The sequence below is a fragment of the Canis lupus genome, chromosome 17 (assembly GCF_011100685.1).
Source record: "Canis lupus familiaris isolate Mischka breed German Shepherd chromosome 17, alternate assembly UU_Cfam_GSD_1.0, whole genome shotgun sequence".
Taxonomy (NCBI): domain Eukaryota; kingdom Metazoa; phylum Chordata; class Mammalia; order Carnivora; family Canidae; genus Canis; species Canis lupus.
In genome coordinates this window covers 39,367,965-39,395,130 of record NC_049238.1, presented here as the reverse complement: position 1 = coordinate 39,395,130, position 27,166 = coordinate 39,367,965, and the positions used below count along the sequence as shown (strand labels likewise).

The 27,166-nt window shown below is 49.7% G+C and overlaps 1 protein-coding gene across 2 annotated transcripts in view; it reads right to left on the bottom strand.

The window, feature by feature from the left end:
- Nucleotides 1–228: 228 nt before the first annotated feature.
- Nucleotides 229–27,166, bottom strand: part of POLR1A (RNA polymerase I subunit A) — an 81,595-nt gene continuing 54,657 nt past the window's right edge. For both annotated transcript variants that reach the window (XM_038561535.1, XM_038561534.1), the window contains exons 16-34: nucleotides 26,608–26,791; nucleotides 24,111–24,193; nucleotides 23,836–23,994; nucleotides 22,100–22,198; nucleotides 21,061–21,213; nucleotides 19,629–19,711; nucleotides 18,312–18,477; nucleotides 17,197–17,418; nucleotides 16,125–16,339; nucleotides 13,670–13,837; nucleotides 12,599–12,734; nucleotides 11,971–12,128; nucleotides 7,083–7,209; nucleotides 5,616–5,726; nucleotides 4,427–4,723; nucleotides 3,496–3,696; nucleotides 2,198–2,315; nucleotides 1,502–1,666; nucleotides 229–1,162 (exon numbers count right to left, since the gene is read on the bottom strand). In XM_038561535.1, coding sequence (XP_038417463.1) covers nucleotides 1,062–1,162; nucleotides 1,502–1,666; nucleotides 2,198–2,315; nucleotides 3,496–3,696; nucleotides 4,427–4,723; nucleotides 5,616–5,726; nucleotides 7,083–7,209; nucleotides 11,971–12,128; nucleotides 12,599–12,734; nucleotides 13,670–13,837; nucleotides 16,125–16,339; nucleotides 17,197–17,418; nucleotides 18,312–18,477; nucleotides 19,629–19,711; nucleotides 21,061–21,213; nucleotides 22,100–22,198; nucleotides 23,836–23,994; nucleotides 24,111–24,193; nucleotides 26,608–26,791 — 2,946 coding nt within the window. In that variant the 3' untranslated portion in view covers nucleotides 229–1,061. The remainder of the gene's footprint in view (nucleotides 1,163–1,501; nucleotides 1,667–2,197; nucleotides 2,316–3,495; nucleotides 3,697–4,426; nucleotides 4,724–5,615; nucleotides 5,727–7,082; nucleotides 7,210–11,970; nucleotides 12,129–12,598; nucleotides 12,735–13,669; nucleotides 13,838–16,124; nucleotides 16,340–17,196; nucleotides 17,419–18,311; nucleotides 18,478–19,628; nucleotides 19,712–21,060; nucleotides 21,214–22,099; nucleotides 22,199–23,835; nucleotides 23,995–24,110; nucleotides 24,194–26,607; nucleotides 26,792–27,166) is intronic.

The following is a 27,166-nucleotide window of genomic DNA, read 5'->3' as shown; positions in this document are numbered from 1 at the left end:
TTCTACTCTCCTGGCCACAGGGCCAGAAGCTGGCTCAGGAAAAGGATGCAGCAGGGGCTGGCTGGGGTCGGAGGGGGAGGCTGCAGGGGCCGGGCTCTCCCCTACAGCCTCTAACAAGAACAGAAGAGACCCAAGACGTGACTGTGCTGAGAAATCACAGTCCTGGGCTCTCAAATCACAAACGCAAAAACCACAAACCAAGGAAAAAAAACAAAAAACCCAAGTCTCTTCAATTTTTTTCCCTCCAAATAGCTAGTTCCAGTGATGTTTATTACTCAGCCTGAGCTGGAATAACATTAGACAAAAATAGAAACAGCCTCTAGTTTTACAAAGCCTTTGTACAAGTCCTCTGATTTTCTGTTCATGCCAGGGTCCCCTGCTGTGGTGCCAGAGGTTAAGGGAGGCTGGACGGCCCAGATGAAGCAGGGCCCACAGAGAGGGTTGTGGGCCTCAACACGGGGCTGAGAGAAGAGCCAGGGAAGATAAGCCAGGCACCTTGTTCAAACAGTCCAGCTGGTGACTCAGGGTTCTAAGTGCGGGGCTGAGCTGCTGGGGCCCCACCCCGGGTACAGAAGTTGGGTGGGTAGAGGTGTGGGCTCAGCAGGCAAAAAGACTTGGGTGGAGACTCTATGGGAACTCTGCCCCTAGGAACTGGCGTAGCTGGGAGAAGCAGGCCATGGGGCGACAGGCTCCAGGTTCCCACTCGAGAGCCCCCAGGGATCCTGCTTGTAGCCACTGGCTGCTCACAGCAACAGGACCTCACCTCCTTGCTTCAGAAGGTCACAAAGGGGAAGGGCGGGCCACCTCAGAGGGACTCAGTGAACCCTGCTCAGATCCTGAGACAGGGAAGGGCAAGGAATGCTGTCACTTTCCAGGTGAAGCTGGTCCAGCCCAGGGGCCAGCTGCTTTTTGAACCCCCAACATCACTGCTGTGCCTAGCACAGCCACTCTGAACCACCTGGGCTCTGTTCTCCCAGGCCTCTCATGTGACAGGCAGGCCCAGCCCTCCTCCAGGTCCTCCGGGTTATCCTCCAGGCTGGGCGGATGGTACATGGTAGCCACTATCTCAGCGGCTGCTTGAGCTCGAATAGGCCTGTCCCGCCCTTGACGACCTTCCCGACCACAAGGCAGGCAGAAGGGGACCTCAGTTCATCATGCGATCCTGGGAGACACAAGAGCCCTTGTTAAGTTGGGGAGAGAGAAGTTAGGGTGATGTCAGGGGCTTACAGAGGCTGGGATGATGGGGCATCTCAGAGGCCAGCAGGAGGTCCTGTGTCCTGGAGGCCAATGAGGTTTTGTGAGGTAGCACTGCTTGCAGAAAGTGAGCAAGGCCCTCCTCCCTTTCCTTCAGGTAAGGTAGAGGTGGCTTTCCCATCTACTGCTTGCTCTTCTTCAGTGAGACTCCAGGATTTTATTTGTGTGGAAGGAGTGTGGAAGGTGCCCAAGGGATGAACCTGTTTGCCCAGAGCAAACTTAGGAGAGAGAAGCCAGGGGCACTGACCCATCATGGTGGCCTGCTTCAGAAACTGGAAGCTGGTCTCAAATGTCATCTGCTGCAGAGGGGAGGAGTTTGATCGGATCCCAAAGCGATTCAACGGCTTGTAAACGCCCTCGAAGCACATATAGTCGGCGACCAGGGAGAGATGGCGGGGATCGACCGCAATGCCTGTCACATGGGCAGCAACATTGGGAAGGATTATGTAATGACAAGGATACAGTTGGGACAGCATCACCTGACTCAAGCCAGGGCAGAGGCTCAGAGGTCAGACCTTCAGGCTCCATGTCCAGCTCAGTCACCTGCTCGTGTGGCTACTTAGCCCCCAACCTGGGCTGCGCAGCCCTCTCCCACCCCCATCCCTGGCCACCATCAGCACAACCCACTCTCCATTTCTATCCACTAGCCCAGGAAACAAACTCTAGACTTGTGAGACATGAGAACCTAATGGCATGGTTTCACTTGGGAGCCAAAACCGTGAAGGCAGGCTGGGGCCACATCATCAGACAGGAGCTTCTTCAGAGGCTAGATGAGAAAACAAAAGTCAGGAGGGCCCTCAGTGATGGGACTGAAAACCTGTCCTCCCAGGTTGCTCTCACGGTGTCCCATAGGCCACATGCTCACTGTACCAACATTTTGGTTCCCTACAGGGCTGGCCCACCACGCAGGCATCTTCTGAGAGGTCTCCATAGCTCCTCTTACCATACACGGCAAACACATCTCTGATTTCCTTCTCGATCACCCGCAGTGCGGCCTCAATGCCATATGTGCTGGCCATGGCATGGATGTCATTGGAATAGAGGCGGCTCAAGTCCAGAACCTAAGGGAGGAAGGAAGGGCTGAGTGGGAGGGCCTGGCCTTCTGCTCCCTTCCTTTGTCATGATCCACCCTGGCTGAGCTCCTTGTCTGGCAGTCAAGCACAGCTGATGATGACGTGGTGAGGTGGCCCAGGATTAGCAAAGGGGACAAGCGTAGGCAGAGCTACAGGTAGCCAGGCCCCAAGGTCTGTCTCGTTGTCACTACCAGAGCCCAGAGATAACTTGGTACCTGCTTCAGGTCAACAGGAAGAAAAATATTTATTTAACAGACTTGTTTCCTAGAATTGAGACTTTCTTTGGTAGGTGAGGGAGGTTCTCTAGTAGACACTTAAATCCCTCTCCAGGACACATGGGGCAGCGACTGGGGAGCTCCGTGGGGGAAAGCCGGGTCTCATCAGAGGCCTGAAGCTCCAGTTCACCTATTCTGGGGGCCCCGAGGTGGCAGGTCACTATGGCAGGTCATCCCCACAGGGCATGGTGGAGACCCTGGGCTTGTTTAAACAAACCCCATGAGCCTGACAGAGTTCACCCTGCCAGGGGCTGAGTCTTAGGAGGTATAAGCCCACCCTGCTCTGTCCTCAGAGAGGTATCAGTGAAAGGCTCCAGGGCAGCAAGGACCTTTGTAAGGCAGCTGCTATGGGAGGAGAAATGTTCCAGGAAGGGAGAACTTTGTCAGCGGGGTGCAGACCTAGGAGAGTGAACTATAGGGATCCTAGCACTTCAGTATTCTCTGGGGAAACACCAATGCCTGGGCGTTGAGAGCATCTCAGAAGGTTCTGAGACACAATGTGGGAGAATGAAGAAATAGCTTAGATGGATGGACAGACATGCTGCTGGAGCACCCACCACACTGGGTGGCTGGTCTGGGCCACTTCTGCTCCCAGGGTCTCCTTTACCAGATGCCAGTAAAGGCATCTGGTAAAGCCAGTAACTCAGCAATTGTTTCTTACAGATCTACTTTGGGGAGGTTTTAATTTTAAGGAAAAAAAAAAATACAGCCAAATTAGTTTGAGAAACCCTGGGATAGATAAAATTAAGCTGGTTTCTTTACCTCAAGTCATAACTAGGCTAATGTGCATGTGGATGGATCCCCAAGAAGAAGGCCCAGGGATGGCAGCAAGGCCCTGAGCCAGTAAGGACCTCATTCTCAGCCAGCAGACAACCTGGAGATGGGACATGTACCTCAGCATATTTGAACAGTTCTGGCAGGTTGATTCCTTCTGTGTTTAAGACAAGCTCCTTCTCATTCTTCTTGTTGGTGGTTTCATTCAGAAGGCATCTCGTGATGCCCTTAGTTGCATAGACGACCGCACTCTGGGCCAAGGACATTACCAGAGAGGTCATATCAAAGTTAATCTTCATTAGAGGGAGCTTCACTGTCACCTGCAAGAGGAGGGAGATTTGTGCCTGGGGCGGGGGCCACCCTGTAGCCCCAAGAGGGAGGCAGAGCCCTGTCCCCCCACCTCCAATGGTTCCCCAGGCAATGCCTTCAAAGCTTGCTTAGCAAACAAGCTTGCTTGGCTGGGGGCAGGAGGCCCTGCAGGGGCAGGCTGGGTGTGTAGGTGGGTGTGTACACATGAACACTGGATGGCTAACAGACTGCACACACAGCAGCCATCTCTAGTCACCCAGATGAAGGTGCAAATAGTGGAGGGACACCTTCACAGATGTTGGTGAAAATCCTATCTACTCAACAGTGCCCTCAATAGCCTTTCAATCACCACAAAGTGTCACACTTGGTCATTTCATATATGTAACCTGCTCAATGACTCTTATCCACATTGCCCTTTGGGAACCACTGGACTTGATCAAAGCAAAGAACAAAAACATCAGTCCGTGTGTAGCTGTGCAGGCATCCTAACTGGCCCGCCTTTAAGGGAACTCCAAAGGTGGTGCCTGCAACTCTGAAGTTGGTGACCAGAGGCCATGGGTGTGAGGAACCAGCACACTCCCGCTGGCCTCCACAACAACTCTGGGGTACTGAAAACGAAACGAGGTGAGAGGTTTAAAAGTATCCACAGGGCCCGGCCAATCAGACTCACATATACAGCACTGGGGGAGCTCAGCAGCAGGCCCCTTGCTGGATGCTCTGCTGGGGTGGTATGGCACTGACCTGGCACCACAGGCTCTCCTCAGTGTCGTACTGGTAGTCCTCAATGAATGGGTGGGACTCGCGCACGGCCTGGACCCGGCGCTCCTTGGCTTCAGCTCCCTGGGGCTCCCTGTTCTGGGTGGATTTCCGGGGCTGTGTGAGGGGGGTGGCAGGTGGCGAGTCCTCGGGGCCGGAGCCCACCTCTTCATTCTGCTCCTGGGCCTTGTGAGCACTGTTCCCAGAGATGTGCTCTTCCTCCTGCATGTCCTCATCCTCGTTCTCCTCTTCAACCTCCTCCTCCTCGCTCTCATAATCGACCTGGCAGGGGAAGAAGTACAGTCTGTGTCACCTGAATCTCCACATGTGTCTGGACTTAGTCTGCAGAACAAGCACCCCGCAGACACCTTATCTGTGTTTTTTAAAAAATTTGAGAGAGAAAAAGAGAGAGAAAGAAAGAGCAAGCAAGCATGTGCACACAAACAGGGGAAGGGGCAGAGGGAGAAGCAGGCTCCCCACTGAGCAAGGAGCCCAACAGGAGCCTTACGTGACTGGCCCCAGCCAAGCTGCTGGGCCGCCTTCTGTCTTGGCAGCCCCTCCCCTACAAATGCTGGCCCCTCAGTCCCAACTCCCAACACCCTTCCACTTTCCACGAGCGCCCTCTTGCCTGTCAATTTCCTCTAAACTGCCCTCTGTCCTAGCAGCAGTCATGAGATTGGCTTTTTTTTTTTTTTTTTTTTTTTTTTAGATTTATTTGAGAGGCAGAGCGAGCAGGCAGAGGGAGACAGAGAATCTCAAGCAGATCCCCACTGAGTGTGGCGTGGGGCTCAATCTCACAACCGTGAGATCATGACCTGAGCCAAAACCAAGAGTCAGAAGCTTACCTGACTGATCCACCCACTGCCCCCATGTGACTTACTTTCATTGTAAAAATAAGAGGCAGCCTGACTTCACGTCCTTGCAAAAGCCTCTAGGTCCCTGAATATGATTCAGTATAGAGCCAAAGGGCAGCCCTGGGATGGCCCCTGCCCAATTCCCGCCCTGTGAGCTTTATCTTCCCCACTGAGAAGTGTGCTGGGCAGGCCAGATTTGCTTCAAGGTTCCTAATGGGTTCCAGCAGGATAATAAAGGTGTGGCTTATGTGACAAGCAAGTTTCCTGTAGGTGTGACAGGGATGTGACCACAGCCCCTTGACCCCGGCCAGTCCCCTCACCTCCTCTTCTTGCTTCTCCTTGCGTTTGGCATCAGAGGCATCAGCATCTCCCTCCTCAGCTTCAGCGTCCACAATGGGCCCCTCCTCTTCCTCATTGCCTTCCTGTTCTCCCTGTGATTTGAGGACAAGGAAGAAGACTGGTTCTAATACCCAGTGCTTGGTGAATCCATCTCTCTACCCATCCATCCTCCTTTTCATCCAATCAGTAACCTATCTGCCTGCCTCCATTTATTATACTATCCATCCATTCATTTCACTTCTACCTGCCACCCTCCTAACCACCCATCTCCCTACCCATCCTCCTAGCCAAACCATACATTCAGTCCATGCTCTGGGCCAGCCCTGCACTCCCTGCCTCCTTCTCTTCAAGCTTCATTTTCACACGTATCACTCGTAAAATCTTGCTTTAAAAAACACTAAAAAAAAGTGACAAGGCTTTCCAAATCATTAAAAAAATGATATAAAATATTGTTCCAAATATTTTTGTTGTAGGTGGAGATGAAGAGAGAGAGGATTGGTTTGGTGGTACTACTATATTAAAAACCAAATATTTACACCTTCTAGCCTTGGCTCCTAATTTCTTGTAGACTTCTTCCAGGTGCCTTAAGGATAGACTAAATAGCCTTTCAAAGACCATCCATGCCCATCTGTGTTCCATTAGCCAACTGGTAGACCTCCCAGGCCAAAGATCCAGTATTCTCTCTGGCCTGGGAAAGTTTGTCATTTTAGAGGTGAAGAGAAAGGCTCAGAGACAGGAGCTGACATAGCTAAGGCCCTACAGCAAGGTAGAGGCAGTACCAAGTCCTCACTACAGCTCTCCCAGCCCCCCCACCAGGCTGTCTGCATTGGTACTTGCTAAACTATTGCTATGTAGCCCTACAAGCCAGTGCTGGCTCAGATGACACTAGGCAACCTGCTCCCACACTGCCCCTGCATCTCCTGGCAGGTGAAGTATCATCATTCCTGGACTATTTTGCCTCCAAAGGCTTCTCCCTGGCTCCTTCCATTTTTATTCCTATAGCCTAAATTTCCTGCTTCCAAATGCCTCTCTTAGTTCCTGCCAGTACTCTACGGCCTCACTTCACCCAGCCCAGGGAAGTCAAAGGCAGAGAGCAACATGAAACCAGAAAAAGAATTAGAAAGCCCAGTGGGTACCACTACTTTGAGCCTATTCTCAGCATAAAAATCACTTACAGAGTGGTCCTTGAGAGCAGACAGATGGATGACCCTGGGCCCTCACCCAAGGCCAGTCAGACCTGTTATCTAGCAACCCCATTGTGGCTCTGTCAGCATGGCAGATAAATGATAAGGTACAAGGAAAGAGGGGCCAAAACCATGAAGGGGCTTGAGGTGGGCTGAAAATAATCTCAGAGCCTTCCTAGGACAGAAGACTAAGGCCCTAAGTAGCCACCCTATAGGCTTCCCAGCCCTGGGACTCTCCCCTGTGCTGTCCCCTGGGGGACTCACCCGATTCCTCTCCGACTCCCCAGAGTTGTCTAGATCCCGCTGGGTAGCTCTCCGAGTGTTAACGCTTCTGAAAGCTGAAGCTTTATTATTCTTCTTTCTGAGGGATTCCATCAGAATTTTAAAGAACCTAAAGTGAGAAGAAAACCACATAGCCCCATTCAGGACCAGCATCTCTACTCTCTAGGATGTTTTGTCCAGGGGACTCACAGCCATCTAGGGCAGTGTCAGGGATTTACACATGAGATAGATACAGTGTCTCCTCTCAGCTCACTTCCCTCACCCTCTTGCTGTTTCTGAAAGGCACAGAGCATGTCACAGAGCACACTTGCTTCACAACCCAGCAGGCCTGATCTGAACCTACTATGGCCTGCCACTCCTCAAGTGTATGGCTTTCGGCATGAGAGTCTACTGAGCTTTAACTCCCTCATCTGTAAGATGTAGGTATGGATATGTACTAGGCAGTCATGTTTTAAGGCTTAGAAATGACCCCCTGCCCAATAATTGTCACAAGGCCTGGCAAAGTGGGTGGTCCGTAAGCAAAGTTGCTAGCACAACTGTGGCTGATGTCTGACGAGGACCACAGACTCTATAGCAGGAGAGGGGAGTCTGGTCCAGGACTAGAACTGTTCCCCCGCCTGCCCTCGCAGCATCTCTATAAAGTAGCATGGCTTGGGCCTGACAACTCCTGTCTCCTTGGGGCAGGAGCCCCGACAATTTGATGAAAGAACTAAGATGTGCAAGAGTTCATCAGAGTTTTGAAGGGCAATGATGACTTACTTTGTGGCCATAAATCATGTTGACAGGTTGGAACCAAACCAATTTAAAAGAACCAACTTGCATCAGAGCCTATGGGGCCTTTCCAGGCCCCTCACCTTTCTTCTTTCCTATTTTTAAGCTCCTTTAAGGCCTCACCCTGCCCTCTGCCCCCTGCTTCTTTTTTCACAGAATCTTTTGCCTGTCTTCTTCTTCAGGCCAGAACAGCATGCCAAAATGGATTACTTTTAATTATATTAAGTATCAGTTCCTCAGCCAGCCAGCCATCCTGTGCTGTCTCAGTGCCTATGATGTGTGTATCATGTGCCCTGGGAGCAAAGCAAGGATGAAAATACAGGAGTGCACTCTTAATTTAAGCAGGCAGGTCAAATATTTACTATTTTGCTTATTAACAGCAAAAGACTACTGTTCACTCTCCTTGTTTTTATTTTTTTAACTTTTTAAAGTTGTGCATGGTTTGCTGAGGTTTCTGCCTTGGGCAGAAAAGTCTCCTCAGCCACCAATCCAGGGAAGAACCTGGTCACCAAGCACTGAGGATGGGGACAAGGGCCATTGAGGGAAGGCCAGCCTTGACTTGAGAAGATGCAAACTGAGAAGAGGGGGTGAATGAGACATTTCTGGAAGGCCAGGCTCGGGTTCAAATCTGCTTTCAGCCAAAACTGGAGATGAAGGCCTCGATCTCATCTGTACAATGGGACATTCCCACCCTGACTCAAGCCTATCACATAGTGAGGAGAGGAAGTGTGATGGATGGGGATGTGGAAGCCGTAGGCCTGCTGCCTCTCTGCCCCCCAGCTACTTTGGGGCTGCTGCTCTGACTGGACTCTCTAGGCTAGTAGCTTTGCGACTGGCCAGTGTCACCTCTCCAAGGCTCCTCCCTGCAGCCCTCCACAACTGGCCCCACCCCCAAATACTCATCTGCTCCTACCTGCCCTGGTGCATCCTCTGGGCTCTTGCCCAAGCCATTTGCTCTGCCAGCAATCTCCCCAGCTCCTCTACCTGTTGGAGCTGCACCCAACCCCCAAGGCTGCATTTGTGTGCAGATGGAATTTCCCAAGGAGACCTTCCCTAATCTCCCCTTGCTGGGAATCCCTTCTGCCTGGCCTGCCTCTTTTAGTGAACAAGATTGCTGGAGAACATGAGAGGTGAGAAAGCAGAATGAACCCTGACCGCTGAGTGGCTGACATGTGACTAGCATGCCAGAGTCCTCCCGAGGGCACAGTTTGCCCTTCTGTGGTTTTGCCAAGAGCAAGGGAACTGAAGGCCCACAATGGCTGTTCTGTGAGGTTTTGCTATTTATCAGAACGTGGCAACCAAAAAGGAACAGGAGGTATAGGCTACAGGGAAACTTCCCATTCCACATAAATAGTTGCAAATAGACTATGACCCTTGGGTGTTTCCAAGAGTGCCTTGGCAACAGCTCCGCCACCTGCTGCTTGCAAAGTGGGATTCAAAGAAGCTGTAATTGCACACTGCCAGCTTGGTTGTTTCATGTCTGGGGACGGGAGGCCAGAGCTTAGCACTTGACTCCTAGCTCAGTGCTCTTTCTACTTCACCACCCCAAACCACCTTCCAGATGATTTAAACTAACATCCAAAGTGACAGATTTCAGTACAAATATTTACAGAACCTTCAAGGCTTATACACCTCCATCTAGAGAAGTGCCTCTGTGTTTTCTTTCCTTCTCCAATCTATTGTCAAAATAGTCTCATGATCCAATAGCTGGGAGAAGAAAGAGGAGGAGAGAGAAAGGGCAGGGGAGAAGAGAAAAGGCAGGGGAGGAGGTGCGGGGCAGGAAGGGAGAAAAGGTGTGGGGCGGCATGGTAGGAGGTGTACTGTCATTCTTAGGGAGCACACTGACATTTCCCTATGGTCTGTAAGAGGCCTTCATGTGGCTGCTGTGCTGCCCAAGCCTGTCAAGGATAGCCCAAACCACAGTCCAGTTCACACATTACTCCTTTTCTCATTTTTGGCCCAATCTGCTTGAGTCGCAGAGTAGCTCTACCAAGAGCCACCGCACATGGCTTTGTTTCTCACAGCTTTCCAAGTACACAAGCAAAACACAAACTAGGAGCTGAAAAAGTACTTCACATCTGAGAAGCAGCCAGGCCTTTCCCTCATCAAGAAAAAATTTTTAACAGGTGATGGATTTTTCAATTCCCTGAGATAATATAAGTAAAAAGACCTCTCAGGACAGCCTAGTACATGCCTCATGCTGACCTACCTGCTTGGTAGGTGAAAGCCCAAGGTGACTAGAAACGGGGCAGACCATGCACCTTAGCCTGCTCTTGGTAATTCTCAGGAGGCCATGTGCTCCTAATTCCCATTTCTTAAAAAAAGGTTGCCTGGCCAGCACAAATACGCAATGCTCTTGGGAGTTATGTTCCTCCACATTAATTAATGAGCCAGCAGGCTGGAGGCATGTCTCTTGTGACATGGCCCAGCATCATAAGAACACTGGATCTGCCTGGTAAAAGGAACCATCTCCACCTAAGTGGATGGCAATGCATGTATTCCCCAAGGCCCAGCCAGCAACAAATTCACCCAGGCTCACACAAATGGGGGACAGGACCTGCCAGGAGGTAGTCCCTTTCCAAGGGGATGGGTTCACAACCACACTCTCCCACCATAATACCCACCATCCTGAACATGTTTGGAGGAGGGCTGGCCTGAAGCCAGCTCACATATTCAGGTGAGAGAGAAAAAGAGGGCCAATGGCAGAGCAGGTGACTTTTCTGGCCACATTGCATCTATGACTCAACTTTGAACGGGTATCACTCAGTGAAGGTTGGGGGGATGACTGAACCAGCGGGCTCTGCCTCTACTCTGCCCCATTGGTTCTCCATTTCAGTGAGGCTCAGAGAAGGCCTGAGAGTTAGTCTAGATTAAAGGCAGTGGTTGATGTAACAGGCTCCTGCTGACAGACAAGATCTATTTGGGCGTTACCAAGTTTCTGAAGATATATGAATTAGTTGCTGGTATTTAAAAATTAGGAAACTTCTTATTCATAAAGGCAAAATCAAGCAACCAAATAGCCAAAACAGAAAGAAAAAAAAATGGGAGGAGAGGCTTTCTTTCTTTTTTTAATTTTTGAATCAGAACATTTGGCCACCTTGACCCACATTCCTGTCCCCCTAAGGCAGATTCTGCACTCTCCAGCCTGTTGGGGGCCTCCTGACTTGCTTCACTGGCTTGTTATCTGCAGGGCCCTGCAGCCATTTGAGTTTGTGTGGCATGATCTAGGGTCAGCTGGTCAGTCAGAAGTGTTTCACTAGCTCTTCTTGGCATACCCCAGGCACTGGTATGCCCACCACCCTACTCCTGTGTACTCAGCACGTGGCCTGTACTTTTTATTTATTTTTTTTAAAGATTTATTTTTATTTATTTATGATAGACACAGAGAGAGAGAGAGAGAGAGAGAGAGAGAGAGGCAGAGACACAGGCAGAGGGAGAAGCAGGCTCCATGCCAGGAGCCTGACGCGGAACTCGATCCTGGGACTCCAGGATCGCACCCTGGGCCAAAGGCAGGTGCGAAACCACTGAGCCACCCAGGGATCCCGGCCTGTACTTTTTAAATGCCCAGCAGTAATTTACACTTCAGAGAGAAGGATGTTTATTCTCCCTCCCAGAAAGGAACCAGAATTTCTCTGTAAGAAGCTGCAGGAAACCCCAGCTACAGAACAGGGGTTTAAAAGCAGCATGCCATTGGACTCAAACAGAATATAAATGTATTAGTAACCACATAATGCAGCCTGGAACATCTTGTCAAAAATCACCGCGTGCTGGCCTGCCCTCATAGTAGCACCACTGTGACAGAGCTCCATCCTCCTTCCGGCACACATACTTCCGCATCTTAGAGCCTCCACAACCGAGAAGACAAGATTCCTCAGCCAGAGAGAAGCAAAGTTTGAGAATGGTGTATGGTTAATGTAGTCACACCCACAAGCCAGATTAGGAATGAGGTGTCCAAATTAGGCTAGAGGGCCTGCTGTTTTCCCAGATCTTTCCCTTGAAGGACCCATTTAGACAAATGCACTGAATCTCTAGGAGGCCTGCGGCCTGGACACTCAAGGCCCATGACAAAACTAAACAATAAATGTACCCAAGTCCTCACCTTGTTTCCATGAAGTGCAGGATGTCCTCAGGTCTCAGGCACTTCTCCTGCTGGTAATACGCATGTGGCAGGAACTGAAACCGCAACTGGTACACCTGAAACTTGTCCTGTTTTTCTCCAATACAGAAGGACTCTTGGACGTCAATTTTCTCCAACACCTTGAACCAGGTGGAAAGAGAGAACCCAACTTGCCTGAGTTCCAGAGGACTGCACATGCCAAGTGGGTTTTGGGAAATCCAAGGGTTTAAGGGGGTAGGAGCAGAGGCCACAGGCCAAAACCCCAAAGAAACCCCACTGAGTTCTGCCAGTGTGAATCCTTAGGGGACAGGGACCCACAGCTAGTAGGTCACCTCCAGAGGATGGCAAGGCTGCAGGCAGCGGACTCCAGCAGCACCAGTAAGCTACTGCAGGAAGCATTTTTAAGGCACTCGATAATGATGCAGAACTGATGATTACTTTTAAAGCTTACTGGTTCATCCCTGCTTAGCACCTGGCAGAGGAAGCTTTTCCCTCATCTGTGGGAGTCTGAACCCAGAGTCTGAACAGTCAGCAAATTCTGTTCTTCACAGATGGGAGATGCAGGAAAATGCCTCCACCCAGGGCGCAGCCAGTCCCAACAGACAATTACCTCTCCTAAGCATACTCTGGTGAGTTGCTTCTTCAGACTTTTCACTCTCTTCAGTGCTTTCTTGGTGTTGAACACGGGCACGCTCATCATGGGTGTCTTGATATTGGCACTGGCCACCATGAGAATCTCCCTCAACCTGTCACAGAACAAGGGCACATCATAAGAGATACCCAGATTCCCTATTTGTGTGAGGTCTTTCTTATCAAGATGTCAGAGCTCTTCTAGGATCTGAGAAGCCTTGGGATCTTGCAAGGAAATACGCTGAATCAGTAAGTCCCAGCTCTGGCCCACTGCATGACAGGAAGTGACGCTCATGTCAGTTTTCTCCAGGGGAGCATGGGCTCTTTCCTCAAGGACAGACTAGTATTCTTGTTTCCTATCACCTCAGCCTTGCATACACTGGATGCTTACTAAGAGCTTATGGAATACATGAGAGATGTGGGGATGGGTAAAGCATCTGCAGTGCTCCTAGTGGGTGCAGGCACCATCATGCTCCTAGCCTTGCCTGTGAGCTCTGTCAGCTCACAGAGCCCAAGTGCATGGTGGCCCTGGCCTCCTCCCTTCCACAGGTCGAGGATCCTGAGGTTAGGGAAGCTGAGGAATTCAAGTCTCTCTGCCAGAAAGTGGCAGGGCCAGGTACTGAATGCAGGTGGGTCTCCACTCTTTCTTTTTGCCCAGTGGCCATCATCCTGTAGATGCACACACTTACCTGAAGGGCCACTGTGGGTCAAATTCTAGGTGAATGGTGCCCCTGGAGTTAGGTAACCAGGGTGCATGGGGCTTGTTAACCATATCTGTTCCTGAGTTCTGACCCCAGGAGTGCAACTTCATAAACATCCCAGGTAACTGACAGAGGAATTGGCAAAGAGATAAATAGATTCTAAGAGGCCTAGGCACTGATTGAGCCACAGAAACCAGTTGGGTTCCAGAAAGTCCAACCCTAATCTCCATTTTTGATGAGATGCCCACTTCCTTCCCTCCTATTTCTCTGTCTCACTCTCAATTAAATGACTTCTCCCCAGGAGTGGGCTTAGGACAGACCCCACCCTATGCACCCCTGCAGCCCCACACCTTGGAATGCCCAAGGTGACATTCATCTCGCCTCTGCCAGCAAAGTGGAAGGTGTTCAGGGTCATCTGTGTGGAGGGCTCTCCAATGCTCTGGGCAGCCAGCAGGCCCACAGCCTCACCCGGGTCACATAGCGAGCGCTGCCACTTCAGCTGCAGTAGAGTCCTCAACCTGAAATGGGGCAGAGGGTGGCAGGGGTTAGGAGTGCAGACACCACCTGTCTATCTGTTAGGAGCTGTCAATGTCACCCAAAACCAGGGTGCATGGCACTATCAGCTCACCTTCTTTCTGGGCTTGTTATTTCTAGGTAAATGGTCCTTCTTCTAATCCTTAAAATCCCATTACTGACCCTAGGATGACCTAAATTACACAGTATAGATCCCAGCTAGGTGGCTAAACCTCTAGATGTCCGTGCTCAGACTGTTCACACTTGTCCAGAGGATGTTACATGTCTACTCTGCACCAGTCACCATGAGTGCCCTAAACAGTGAGAAATTCTGAGCCTGCTATTCATGTTTTCCTTTGTTAATTCCTTTTTCCCCACCTCCACTGTATAAACTAGGAAGAGGTTCACCAAAGCAATTATGGGGATAGGGCTGGAGAGGAAGGGGAGTATTTGTTTTCTTAATTGGTGCAAATGGCTGCGGGTTACTTGGGTAGCGTGCATGCTCTACAGTTATGTGATTTATTCACCATTCTTCCTATGAAAGCTAGCTCTTTTAAAACAGCCACAGGAATACTGCATTAACGCAACAGTCATGGAACAAGGAAGGGGCTCAACCGACATAGACAAAATGCACGTACTAGAGAAAGTGGTAATGCTACATTTCTAAGCAAGTGCTTTTTAAAAGTCAGACTTTTCTCTGGGGCGCCTGGGAGGCTTAGTTGGCTGAGCATCTTGACTCTTGATTTCAGCTCAGGTCATGGATCTCAGGGTCATGAGATCATGCCCTGCATCGGGTTCTGTGCTCAGAGGGGAGTCGGCTTGAGACTCTCTCCCTCTCTCTGCCTCTTCCCCTGCTCATGTGCACTCTCTCTCTCTAAATAAATTAATTAAATCTCAGGAAAAAAAAAAAAAGTCAGACTTTTCTCTAACCTGCTGTGTCATCTCTCCCAGTTACTTCAAACCGCTGAGGTCTGGGTACCTGTCAGTATTCCTGACAGAGGAGTACCTCCAGAACTTTGGAGTTTCACCCTGAGCTTGTTGCTTGTTAACAAGTCCCCTGGGAGAGCCACTGAGGCAGCACTGCCTCCCAACTTGGCCCTGCAAACCCAAGTGACACTCCCCAGAGCTAAACTCTCCCACTCCTCCTGCAGTGCCACTGCCCATCCTTCTGAAGGTAAACAGCCAGTGTCCTGAGCTGCAGGGAGGCAGGTGAAGGGGCCGAAGGGGCCATAGTTCTGGCGATAAGTCCAAAAAGCCTAGCCGGCGCAAGGAAACCTACTCAATGTTTCATTACAAGGTGCTAAAGCAGGTGCACCCTGACATCGGTATCTCTTCCAAGGCCATGAGCATCATGAACTCGTTTGTGAACGAGGTGTCTGAATGGCTGGCTGGCAAGGCTGCCCGGCTGGCCCAGTACTCAGGCTGAACCACAATGACATCCCGGGAGGTCCAGACAGCGGTATGTCTGCTGCCGCCTGGGTAGCTGGCCAAGCACGCCGTATCTGAGGGCACCAAGGCTGTCACCAAGTACACCAGCTCTAAGTGACCCAGAGCCTTCCATTAATAAAGAGTGAGCTGTTCCACCCCTCAAAAAAAAAAAAAAAAAGTCCATACTTTTGAGGTCTTCCAGCTCTGTAGGCCAGGCTCAGTGAGCTGAGTGCAAAGGATCCCATGACTAGGGGACTGCTCCAATACAAACCCCACAATAGCCATTCCTTGGAGACACTTTTGATGTTTTAATCCAATGTGGCTCGGTGCTGGTACATGCCTGGCTTCCCATCTACCCAGATTACAGGATTTCCCTATTTATTGATGAGCAAGTCACAGGTCCAAGCTGAGGACTACACGTGGTCCTTCATTCCTAAGATTTCAGAATCCAAAGCTCGAAGAACACCAGGGAAGTTAGATTCAACCCTTCCTGAGTGGCTGAGCCATGGTATTACAGGGCCATGAATGATTTGCCCTGGGTCAGAGCTAGAAGCTACTGAATAGTGAGCAGATTCCCTACTTCTCACTTAGCCATGGCTGTCACGCCAAACTTGAGAGAGGTCATTTCTGCAGTTCCCATCCAGCAGAGCATTGTTTTCCGTCTTGGCCTAGGCAGGGAGTTCACTCCTGTTCTTGCCTGTCCTAGAGCCCTCTGGGCCTGCAAGGTGTCTTTTGTTTTACTTCCCTCCCTCCTGCTGGAGGCTCAAACCCAGGAGGCTGCCCTCCCTTCTGGAGTGGGTGAGGAAGGGCCCGAGAGGCAGATCCTCCCTCTGTGCATGTCCTGTAACAAGTCAGTGTCATTACCTGTCAAGAGAAAGCTCTGATTTCTTGTAACTCTTCTCTGCTTGAGCTGCCCACTCGAGACTGTAGTCATCCACCTTTTTTTCAAATGTTTCTGACACCGATGCAAAATAGATGTCTGGGCGCCAGACAGCCAGACTGGGGTCAGGACAGGGAGCTGCCTTCTTCTGGTATTTCCTTCGACTCTGCTCATCTAACTCACCCCACATCTTCAAGATCTGAAAGGAAGTACAGGCCTCAGCCACATGGGAGGAAACCAGGAAGGGGCTTGTCTTCCTGGGGACATCCAGCAGGATATGGAAGACCACAGGCACTGGCTCCAAATCAGAGTACGGAAGGAGAACGAACCAGACCACAACAAGAAATCCACCTCAACCTTCAGGACGGGGTGAACAGAATCCATTGCAGCAAGTACTTCCTGACCACGACTCTCTAAGCTCCTCATTCTGGCACATTCTAACATAGGTGGGGTGACCACAAAAGTTACTATCCACACTGGAATTCTTTTAGAGTTGAATGGGGAGCTGTCATTAATAATGCTAGCATAAAAGGCAAAGCCAGGACCTCCCTAGGCCAACCAGGACCTGCCTGCCCCTCATCCAGGCTTTCACATACTTGATGCCCAAAGCTATCCCACACTAACTGCTTCAAAGTGCTTCCCCTGCGCCTCCTTGCTGCCAGCTGTGTTTCCTGAATGGGAGGGCTCAGCAGCAGAGGGGGAGATGGGAGAGAGTGAATCTGGGCATTTATCCACCACCCTCTCTAAGAAGCCTCCCTACTGCCCACAGCCAGTCTCTCCACTTCTGGTGGCTGCTCTCCCTGTTCCTGTCCACCTGCCGTTGTAAGGACAAGTTACCATCCCTATTCAGTTTCCCCAAACCCTGCCCACACCCTTGTAAAGTAGTCCGCTCCTTAAATTTTCATTTGAGGAATCTGTTTCCATTTGTTTCCTAACAGTGAATAAAGCCAGATTATACAATCACACCCACTGTTAGGAAACTAACGTGTTTCCTCCCAACCCTGACTGAGACTTCTATGCTCCAGGCACTGGGGACACAGCCACCCCTCAAGTCACCTGGTGCGTCCCAAGGCTGCGGCCATTCTGGTTCCCATCCTCAAGATTCAAGGCTTTCACAGCTGCCTGAATTTTCTGTGAATAATTCAAGAAGGCACCTTTTCTCTGCAGGGCATTGGAATGCTTGCTTTGCCATTTTTTGATGGCTCTGAAGTGACGGAGAGCTTTTTGGGGATCTGCTCTGGATAAAACTTCATGAAGATACTTCGATTTCATTATCACCTAAACAAACAAACCACACACACACAAGACCCAAGAGATGAGGGCATGACACAAAAGCCATGTCACACAACCTCCCAGGACCAAGATGGTCGGTATGGGCCCCTCATAACGCCTCTCAGAGGGGCTGGGCACACACTGCTGACCAGGGCCCTCGCTGTGTATCCTGGATTTGGGAGCTAGGGGTTTCAGGAGCTGTAGGGATAACAGGGGAGACCAGCACATTCAGCACCCCTGCAGAACCCAGTGGGGCTTCTAGGGAGAGAGGAGGAGAGGAAGTGACGTCAAAGCTCTGGGACAGGTGCAAGGATGCAAAGGAGTCAGCACTGGAGTGCAATCTTCAACTCTGCCATCTGCTATGTGGCCATGGGCAGATCATGATGGCTTTGGTATCGGAGTGCAAAACGTGCTGACTGCTCAGTCAATGGTGACAGGCATTTCTGAGGCAGTAAGGTATGGTGGTATGAACACCACCAGTCTGTTTCAGATAGGCCTGGGTGTAGACACAAGCTCTGCCATACACCAGCTATTCATGATACGCTACTGCTCCCCTCAGCTGTAAGATGGACAGAAGAACACCCACTTCCTCAAGGTTGTGGTGAGGACAGAAGTAGTGTCCATGATGCACCTTAGCTTAGGGCCCGGCATGTGACAAATGACCCAGATGGCAGCTGTTGTTCTGGAGGCACATGGGCCTTTCTGATGTCTTGTGCAATCAAAGTCCCCATACCGGTTGTGGAAATGTCAAGTGTGTCAAAGCACTGGATGGTGCTTTCTAACCTTTCCCACTTGGCTTTTCAACAGCTCTCTTCCTGCATGGCAAAGCTCAGGGTGCGAGGCCCATGGCGCAGCTCCGGGCCCCACTCCCCCCCAGGCACCAGGGCTAGGCGTACTACCTTATAGTTGCTGGCGAGGAAGGGGAACTGCTTGGGCTGCAGGAACTGCGTCTTCGGGATGTCCAGGCCGTCCTCCCCGTACAGAAACTGTACCACGCTGCCATCGCTGTCGCGGACTGTCAAATCATACTGGACGACCAGCCCCTCCAAGTGCTTGATGATACATCTGTACAGAGACCAGGGCAGTGGATAGTGGAAAGGGGGACTGCTGTTCTGCAGGCAGCCAAGCAAAGCTCCAAAGCCCCAGGCTCCAAGCTACAGCAGCTTGGGGCCAGCAGCTGCACTTCCTGGTGCTTCTTTGGGAGGAGGAAGCTGCAGACATGTGAACGAAAGCCTAGTTGCCACTGCTTGGCCCTTGCTCTCATGTCCAGCCCCAGCAGCTGGGACTGCTGCTTCCTGCCTTTTGGCTGGCTGCCTCAAAGAGCTCTGCCTCCCTGGGCAGAAGTTATCCAAGTTCCCAGAGAACGGGACTTAAAAGCAGGCCTGAAAGGCATGGGTATTTCTTTTTGTCATCTTCTCCATTTCCTACCACCACTTCTATCAGCACACGTTCTCTGGGCTCATGAAGAACCACGACCCGCAGGATGCCTGGGTGGCTCAGCAGTTGAGCACCTGCCTTTGGCTGAGGGCATGATCCTGGAGTCCCGGGATCGAGTCCCGCATCGGGCTCCCTGCATGGAGCATGCTTCTCCTTTTGCCTATGTCTCTGCCTCTCTCTGTCTCTCATGAACAAATAAATAAAATCTTAAAAAAAAAAAAAAAAGAGATCCATGCATGACCCAAACCCCCCAAGGCAGAGCTTCTCGATGCTGCATTCCAAGGGAGGGGAGGCCGGGGCACTGGGATCCTGTCCTACCGGCCACTCTGGGTGTCAGGCCTTGTTCAGGTTTAAGCTTCATTCCCCTCCCCCTTGCCCAAACAGGCCAGTTAGAGGGGCTACTTCTTCCCTTTCCTCTCAGCAAGGACAGAAAACCAGCAGGTCTGGGCCTGGCATCCTCTCTGCACTGTCCCAGATGCTGAGCCTTCCCAAGGCAGATGAGCTCCTCACTGCTCAAGGCCTTTCCCTGGATTCATAACTCCACCCCAGGGAGGCAGGGGTGGGAAGGGAGTGGTACGTTTGCAGAACACAGGGGCTCTCCACAGAAACTTCTGAGCTCATGCTCTATCAATCTGTTAGAAGGGGAAGAATATCTGCTATTTTCTGTTTCAGGCCACTCATGGCAGTTTTTTAAAAGTTTTTTCATCCAAAGGGACTGTAAGTGAACTGTCAATGACAGCATAAAAGAGGACAGAGGTGACAGAGAAGGTGCTTTTTACCTTTGGAGATAGCCGGAGCGGCTGGTCTTCACAGCAGTGTCCACTAGACCCTCTCGCCCTGCCATGCAGTGAAAGAAGAACTCCTGTGGGAGAGATGGGGCCGAGACCCAGAGGCGGCAGTGAGGACAGGGTGCTTCCTGAAGGGTGGCACAGGCTAACCCTGCCAGCAGCCATGTCTGATCTCCTAAGGTCCTTGGCTCTGACAGGCCCAATGGCCCAGTGACTTCATCCTCCCCCAGGGTTACCTTTGACTTTCCTTGCCTGAGACCAGAGGGGCAAGTGGATCCTGTGTACAAGAGCCAGGAGCACCCTACCAGCACTCATGCGTTCCACCCGCAACATTTTACCCCATGCCCTACATCCCACTTTCCAAATGGAAACAGTGCTGGGGCCTCATTACTCTTCCATTCAGCCCACATCCCTGAATTCTGCCCCCAACAGTGTCACCAGAGGCACACATTGTTTTCTAAACATTTTAATTCATATATACTAAGAAACACACTTGCAACAGTAGTCAGCAAATGTATAGACACACACACATGCACAGAAGACAAAAAACTCACAGAAGAACTTTATGAAACTATCCCATCCCTTACTCAGATGCTTTTTTCATCACTCTGTTCTATTACTAAAAGAAATGCCAGTCCCTATCTATTACAGTGATTTCATGATTCCTAGGGGGTCATAATCAGAGTTTAAAAAGTTCTGGTCTCTAACATCTCTCCTCCATCCTTTGCCAGAGGCCATGGGGGATCACTGGAGAGCCCATCCATGTGGGTCTCAAGACCCCTTGGAGCAGTCAGTGGCCTTGAAACAAAGGGTCGATCCTGATCACAACCTGGTCTTAGTTGTCTGATCTTGCAGAGATGCACTAACCAAGGAACAAAAGGTACTAACATTCACAAAGCCATTTCTGACAAATATGAAGAGAAAGCCTTTTTCTTAGGGGAGAAGTCTGTGGTTGACCAAGGAAGAACTAGACCTTTGCTACAGCTACTCAAGTCTCCCACTGTGAAGGAGCCATGGGAGGTGCTTTTAGTGGGGATTCATGAAATCAATCTCTGTGATGTTCCTTTTGTCAATGGAGGGTACCCCGGGGGAGGGGCATCCTCTTCTCTAGCTGCCTTCAAAGTAGGTGAGAAATGGTTTAGAGAGGGCATAGGGCAAGAAAAGGTGGAGCTGGGATTGGTCTTATTTATCTTTTCACTTCTCAGCAAATGCTGAGGTCACTATGTGCCAGGCCCTGTAAAAGCTCTTGTGAACACAACAGGGTCCTCATGGGCCACAGGGTCTAGTGAGTAAGCAATAAAGAGCTCAGTATTTAGTACTTGATTGTCCTTGCTCAAAGTTCAAAGTTGTTGGTACAGGTCATGGGCCTCCTACCACTGAGCCTAGCAATGAGAAGAGCCAAGAGCAAAAACCAAATACATACAGGAGGCTTGATGCCAGTGAGGAATCTGCCAGTGACGAAACCACCAGCCCTTGGGGTGAACTCATAAGGCTCAAAGCAGGGCAGTGATTTGCCAGACGCCATCAGGGGGGGTCTCCGACCTTCCAATTCAATTTGGCCTAGCAGGCATGAAATCTGGAGGAAAAGAAACCCAAAGGAAACTCAAGATCCACACATGTGTTAAAGCTTTGTCCTAGCAGAGGGAAAGCCTGCTATGGAAGAAAAGTTGTATGAAAACTGGTTTTAAAAGGCCAACCTAGATTTTCAAATAAATTAGAGGAGCTTGTGTTTCAAGGAAAGAGCTGTGTTTTCCTTTTGCTGACTTATCAAAATTTCATACATTTGGGGTCACTTGTAAATGGGCTATGTTGGTAAAAGAAGCCATGTTTCAGAATCATCACATTATACCTGGAAGGGACCAAAAGGCCCTAATGGAGAAATTGAGGCCTGCAATTACCTGAAGAGAAGAAGTAATTTATTGTGATCCTTAAATTCTAAGGCCAAAAGAGAATAAAAGCACCTCTTACTATTCATGCAGGTGAGGGGAGAGCAGTATGTCTGGATTTCACTTCAGTCAAGAGGGCTTCCTGATGGCCTTTGGCCTCAGAAGCCCACTCTATAGTGCTCTGCACTTGCCAAGGTCCTCAGGACTTTAAGAAGAAATGTTAACATTTGTGAACATCCTGCAAGAGCACTGCAGCCACCCAAAGAGGTAATAGGCCTTCAATCAGAGGTCCTCTAAGACAATGCTTATAATGATAAATGAAAAAAAGCAGGCCATGACAGGATCTCAGCTAAGCCTGATTATACACACACATGCACTTATGCCTGTGTTTGTTTATAATATTAATGTGTTAGCAGTGGTTACCTCCTGTACTGATTTCCATATGCTTTCTGTTTTTTAGTGCTTGTTACATTTTATATGGAACATGATCCTTTTAAAACTGAAAAAAATCTGCAAATTGCCTCCTGCCATCACCCCACCCTTCTGGCAAACCAGCCGGCCCGCCTTTGCTCACACCTGCATGGTGTTCACAGTTGAACCTTTGGCTCCAGACTGCACCATCATCTGCAAGTTGTTGTCTGGGAACTGTCTGTGCAGGCCAAATGGCATGCATGCCTGCAGATTAAATAAACACATCAAGTCAGTGACTTCACTCTCTTTTGAAATCCCAAGGTAATCCCAAATCACAAGGTAAACCCAGGATACGGAAGCAATGAACTTAGACTATTTATCCAGAGATGAGTGCCATATCCCACTCAAAGTAAGAGGTCTCATTTGGCTAGGATCTTTTTGCTAGAACTCTTAGAGAGAAGTCTAACAAATGATGGCCCGCACTCTTCTGACACCCTCTGCCAAGAAGCCTGAGGCTCTTATCACTGGCAAATGAGAACAGAAAGGGAGATCCAGAGGGGCCTGCATATCCAGATTGTGATTCTAAAAAAGAGCTGGTTAAAAAGAAAATCTGAGGTGATACCCTTATGAATCTGCCCAGCAGACAGCCTTGGTTCCTGCACACCTAACAGTGAGGACCAATGTCCACTGTCACATTCACATTTACCAATATGCTGCCCTAGCACCATGTGGGAGCCTGGCCTTGGCTCCAGAGCCAGCAGACAGGAGCAAAGCCCTCTACGTGGAACCTGAGATGCCAGGAGGGGCTCCCAGTTTATTTAAGCCTCTGCTTAGGGCTGCAGAATCCATGACCAACACAGGAGAGGTGGAGGGGGATGCGGATGGAAAAGAGGAGCTGGAGGGACAAGAAGCAATCCCGAGATGCTTCTGAAACAATGCCCCAGCATTCTCATTCAAACCTGGAAACTGAGCCTCCTGGTTCTCCGAGAGGTACCTGGAAGGCTCCTCTGAAGAAAACCTCTCAAGGACAACACTTGTACCAATAAGAGGTCTGCATTCTTGGCAGTCTAAGGGATGCCGAGATCCATTTAAGAAGACATCCAGCAAACACTGACTTTTGTTGAGCACTCACTTTGGCTCCTCCTCTCCTTCTCAGGCTGGGACTCAAGGCCCAGGAGGCAGGGTAAGGGCCAGGCTGGCTCCTTCAAGCTGTAGGACTGGAAGCCCCAGCTCTAGGACAAGAAGGTGGAGAGCCCAGTCTATAATGCTGTCCTGTCCGGGGACTTCCCTCTTTTCTGAGTTGTACAAGAACTAGCAGAAAAGCAGACAGGGACTTTGGGGAACTTTCAGAGTGCTTCCACCATGCCAAGAGGGTGCTGTAGATTAGCTCCTTAATCCTCTCAGCAACTCTGTGAGGTAGGTGCTCCTTATATCCCTACCTCTAGGTGAGGAAACCAAGGCATAGACTGGTTCTATCACTTGCCCAAAGTCACACAGCAAGTACACAGCAGAGTGAGGATTAGAGCCCCCACCTTCACCCCTGGCTCTGTTGTATAGCAAGCAGCAGTGTTTTTGGTCCTCCATATTGCTCTCCATCCCACAGTGGCCTTGGGGGATTCTTCACTCCCCTTTGATGCAGTCACCCCAACACATATACATTAAAAAAAAAAAAAAAAAAAAAAAAAGTGCAAAGCATTCCCTTTCAGCAGTAATTGGGTAAGAGAATGAAGCTCTTGGCTCTTCCAAATGATGAATTCCACACATCCTACCTCACATCTCACCTAGTTAGCTGTTAAACAGCCAAATGGTTCCACAGGGCCCCAATTGAGAAGCAAAATGTAATTTTTTAAAAAACCAGCATTTAAAATGGTGGTGATAAGTGCACACATTGCTGGACTAACCTTGTTAATCTCATTGCTGTAATGGTTCACTTCCTCCTTGAACTTCAGATCAATCATGTTAAAATCCCTCTGGTCTTTGCCCAAATGGGCATCCTGCCATTTCCCTCGGACCTCATCACATGATGCGGCTTCTGGCAGGTTTAACGCAGCCCTGACAGCCTACGATGGGATAAGGAACATGTTGGAGGCAGCAGCCAAGGAAGGAGGGTGTGAGTTTCATCCCATGGGAGACCTGACCCTCTGCAGCAGGCTGTAGCCTCCCAGACCCTCCTCACCCGCGGCCCACAGTGGGTGGACTCTTCAATGACCAGGTGTCTCTTCATATCCGCCTTCCGCTTAACCAGAATGTCTTCCACACCTATGAGGTAAGACAGACAAGCTTGTGTGGGACTGGGCCTGACCTCTCACTGTGAGAGGTCAGGGCATGGCGCCCAGTGCCACAAACACAGGAAGCACCAGAACAGCAATGAGGATACAAACATCAATATGGAGAGCTTGTCACCATCTCTTAAATGCTTCCCACAGGGCAAGCATTCTAATCCCCATTTTACACATGGTCAAACTAAGGCTCAAACTTGATCTACCTGCCAGATGTTATATAGGTAAAAAGTACACCCAGGACCAAGTTACACACCTGTGCTTTTAGCCACTAGCTATACTGCCTCCACTCAATAAACAAGCACTGGATGAATGGGCTAGGGATGAAGATGAGGTTTCAGATGAAAAACTGAGAAGGAGGACAGAGAGGGAAAGAACATCCTGGTTTTGATTCCCAGAAATCACACATCACAAGGCCTACCCTACATAGTTGTATGTGTATGCAGGCACACACTTGAGCCTGTCACTGCAGTTAAACCTGTCCTCTGGCTCCAGAAGTTTGAGGAATTCCTCACCTTGGGCAGGACATCTTTCTACTTCATCCTTCAATCAACTATTTCCCGTCTTTATGTGTGAGTGCTATTGGACTCAGAAAACCCTCAGCCAAGATCCGAATAAGAGGAAAAAAAAAAAAAAATCAATGGCTGCACTGTGCAGAAGCTGAGCTAAAATATCTGGAATTCCCAGTGCCACATCTTTGAAGCTTAAAAGGCTCTAAAGAACATGTATGAGCAGGAAGGGAAAGAAAGAGTCCCTCTGTGAGGAAGCCGTGATCACGAAAGTACGTCCTTCTAAGGGGTTGGCTCCAGGCCACCTTGCTGTCCCTCCACTGACTCCTGGCTGTAAAGGCTGGAGCAGAGGTGACTTCTCTAACCCGCCCTTCCCCCAGAGTTGTGCCCAGCTTGGCCCAGCTCCCTTTCTCAGTCTTGTGGTTTCTAGAAGGCCTTTGCACTCAGGGGCATGTGCAAGGAGAGCTGTAGGCATGGCTCGGTTTGTTGGGTGTGGTCCTCCACTGTGATCAGGGTGTGGCATCTTCCTCTTCTTTTCTTTCTTTTAATATTTTATTTATTTGTCAGAGACAGAGAACACACACAGGGAGTGGCAGGCAGAGGGAGAAGCAGGCTCCTCACTGAGCAAGGAGCCCAATGTGGGACTCGATCCTAGGACCCTGGGATCATGACCTGGGCCGAAAACAGACACTTAACAGACTGAGCCACCCAGGCGTCCTTACTTTTCATTTTTAAAAATGTTTGTTCCAGGGCCCTCTTCCTGGCAATAAAGTGTAGACCAGGAAACTGCCTAAATGTTTAATTATAGCAACTGGTTAAATAAACTGTGGTACAACTACACAACTGGAATAAACTGTGGCCCTAGACCTGAGGCTGTAGGCTTATTTTAGGAGATTTATAAATACATTCCATAATGGGAATGAAAAGATTACCAAACTGTGTAGTGTAGGATCTCACTGTTTTCTGAATGCATTTATACTGGCAAGTCTAGAAAGACATACATCAAATCAGTATTAGTCATCATTTCTGATGATTGAATACTGGGTGACTTTCAATTACTATCATGTTTGTATTTATTTTTACTTTTCCACAATTGATATCTATCCTATAACTACATAGGCCCCACTGCAGGCAAGTGAACAAGCTCAAGCTGAGGCAGGCCTTCAGCTAGAATCCCAATGATGAGATTCTGACCATGTCTGCGCACAAGCAAGCCTGCAAAGCAGAGTCTTACTTCCACCACTAAGGTTCAAGGTACTAAGGGTACCATGAACTAGACAATTCCAACACACACAGTGGCTCATGTTCAACATGAAGCATGTCACTTGCTCCTCATAGGAACACTGCAGAAGGGCTCAGGAAGTAACAGTACACTTGTAATCTCTATCAAGGCCACCTTGCTAAAATGGTGTGTGTTCATTTCCAGGGAGGAAACAAGGTAGTTCCTCTTCCTACATTAGGTCACCCCAACAGGTCTGCTCCAACATTGTGTTTCTGACCTGGGGGAAGTATGGCCAGTTCTGATGATAGGGAAGGCCCTTTGTGGAGCACAGACCGCTCAAGGAATTTCGGAAGCACACTTATAGGAGAGGATGGAGGTAGGCTTGAGTGTGAAAAATCAGGCTCAGGGACAGAAAACCATAGAGGCTGTGGTGGGGAAGGGGGTGGGGACCAAAATGCGTGAAGAAATGCTGGCTGTGGGGGAGGGGTGGAGAACATGGAGAAGGACCAGGTCTGTGATGTGTTGCTGGCAGCCAAGAGAGGAAAGAGGTATACAAGAAGTCTGGCCATTCCCCAGGAAGCTGCTAGTAGAGTGAGGGAGACATCCCAATGAGTGTGCTGGCTAGGAGAAAGGGGGCCCCAGGGCCACTTGCCCAGCACTCACCCAAGGTGAAACCTCTATAGAGTTGTAGGTAGGCGGTGAAGAGGCGTGCCAGGCAGGTAAGAACCTTGCCGCTGGTCTCCCCGCCATAGATCTCATAGCAGCAGTGGACCAGGCCATAGGCAGAGCTCCCATAGTGCGCTTTGTCCAGCACACCACAGAGTAGTTCCCCTTCTCTGATGATCACCTGTGGAGAGGACAGTCACCAATGCTGAATGGAGGGGACACCTCCAGTGTGTGTGAGCTACCCCCTCCTTTCTCTGTGTTTTATTAACCTTACTGTGTAGGTTCCTCCACTGTAACCTGCCTCAAGTCCTTGATGGAAAGTTGCAGGGAGTGATGAATCACTAAATTCTACTCTGGAAACTAATATTACACTATACTAACTAGAATTTAGTAAAAACTTATAACGCATAAAACAACAAAAAAGAAAGATGTAGGGTATAAATGGAATATATTTTTTTCCTAAATAAAGGAGATGAGGACATAGAGACCAATATTTTTAAATTATTTTTTTCTAGGGACTATACCACACACACACACACAGAGACATTTCGGTGTG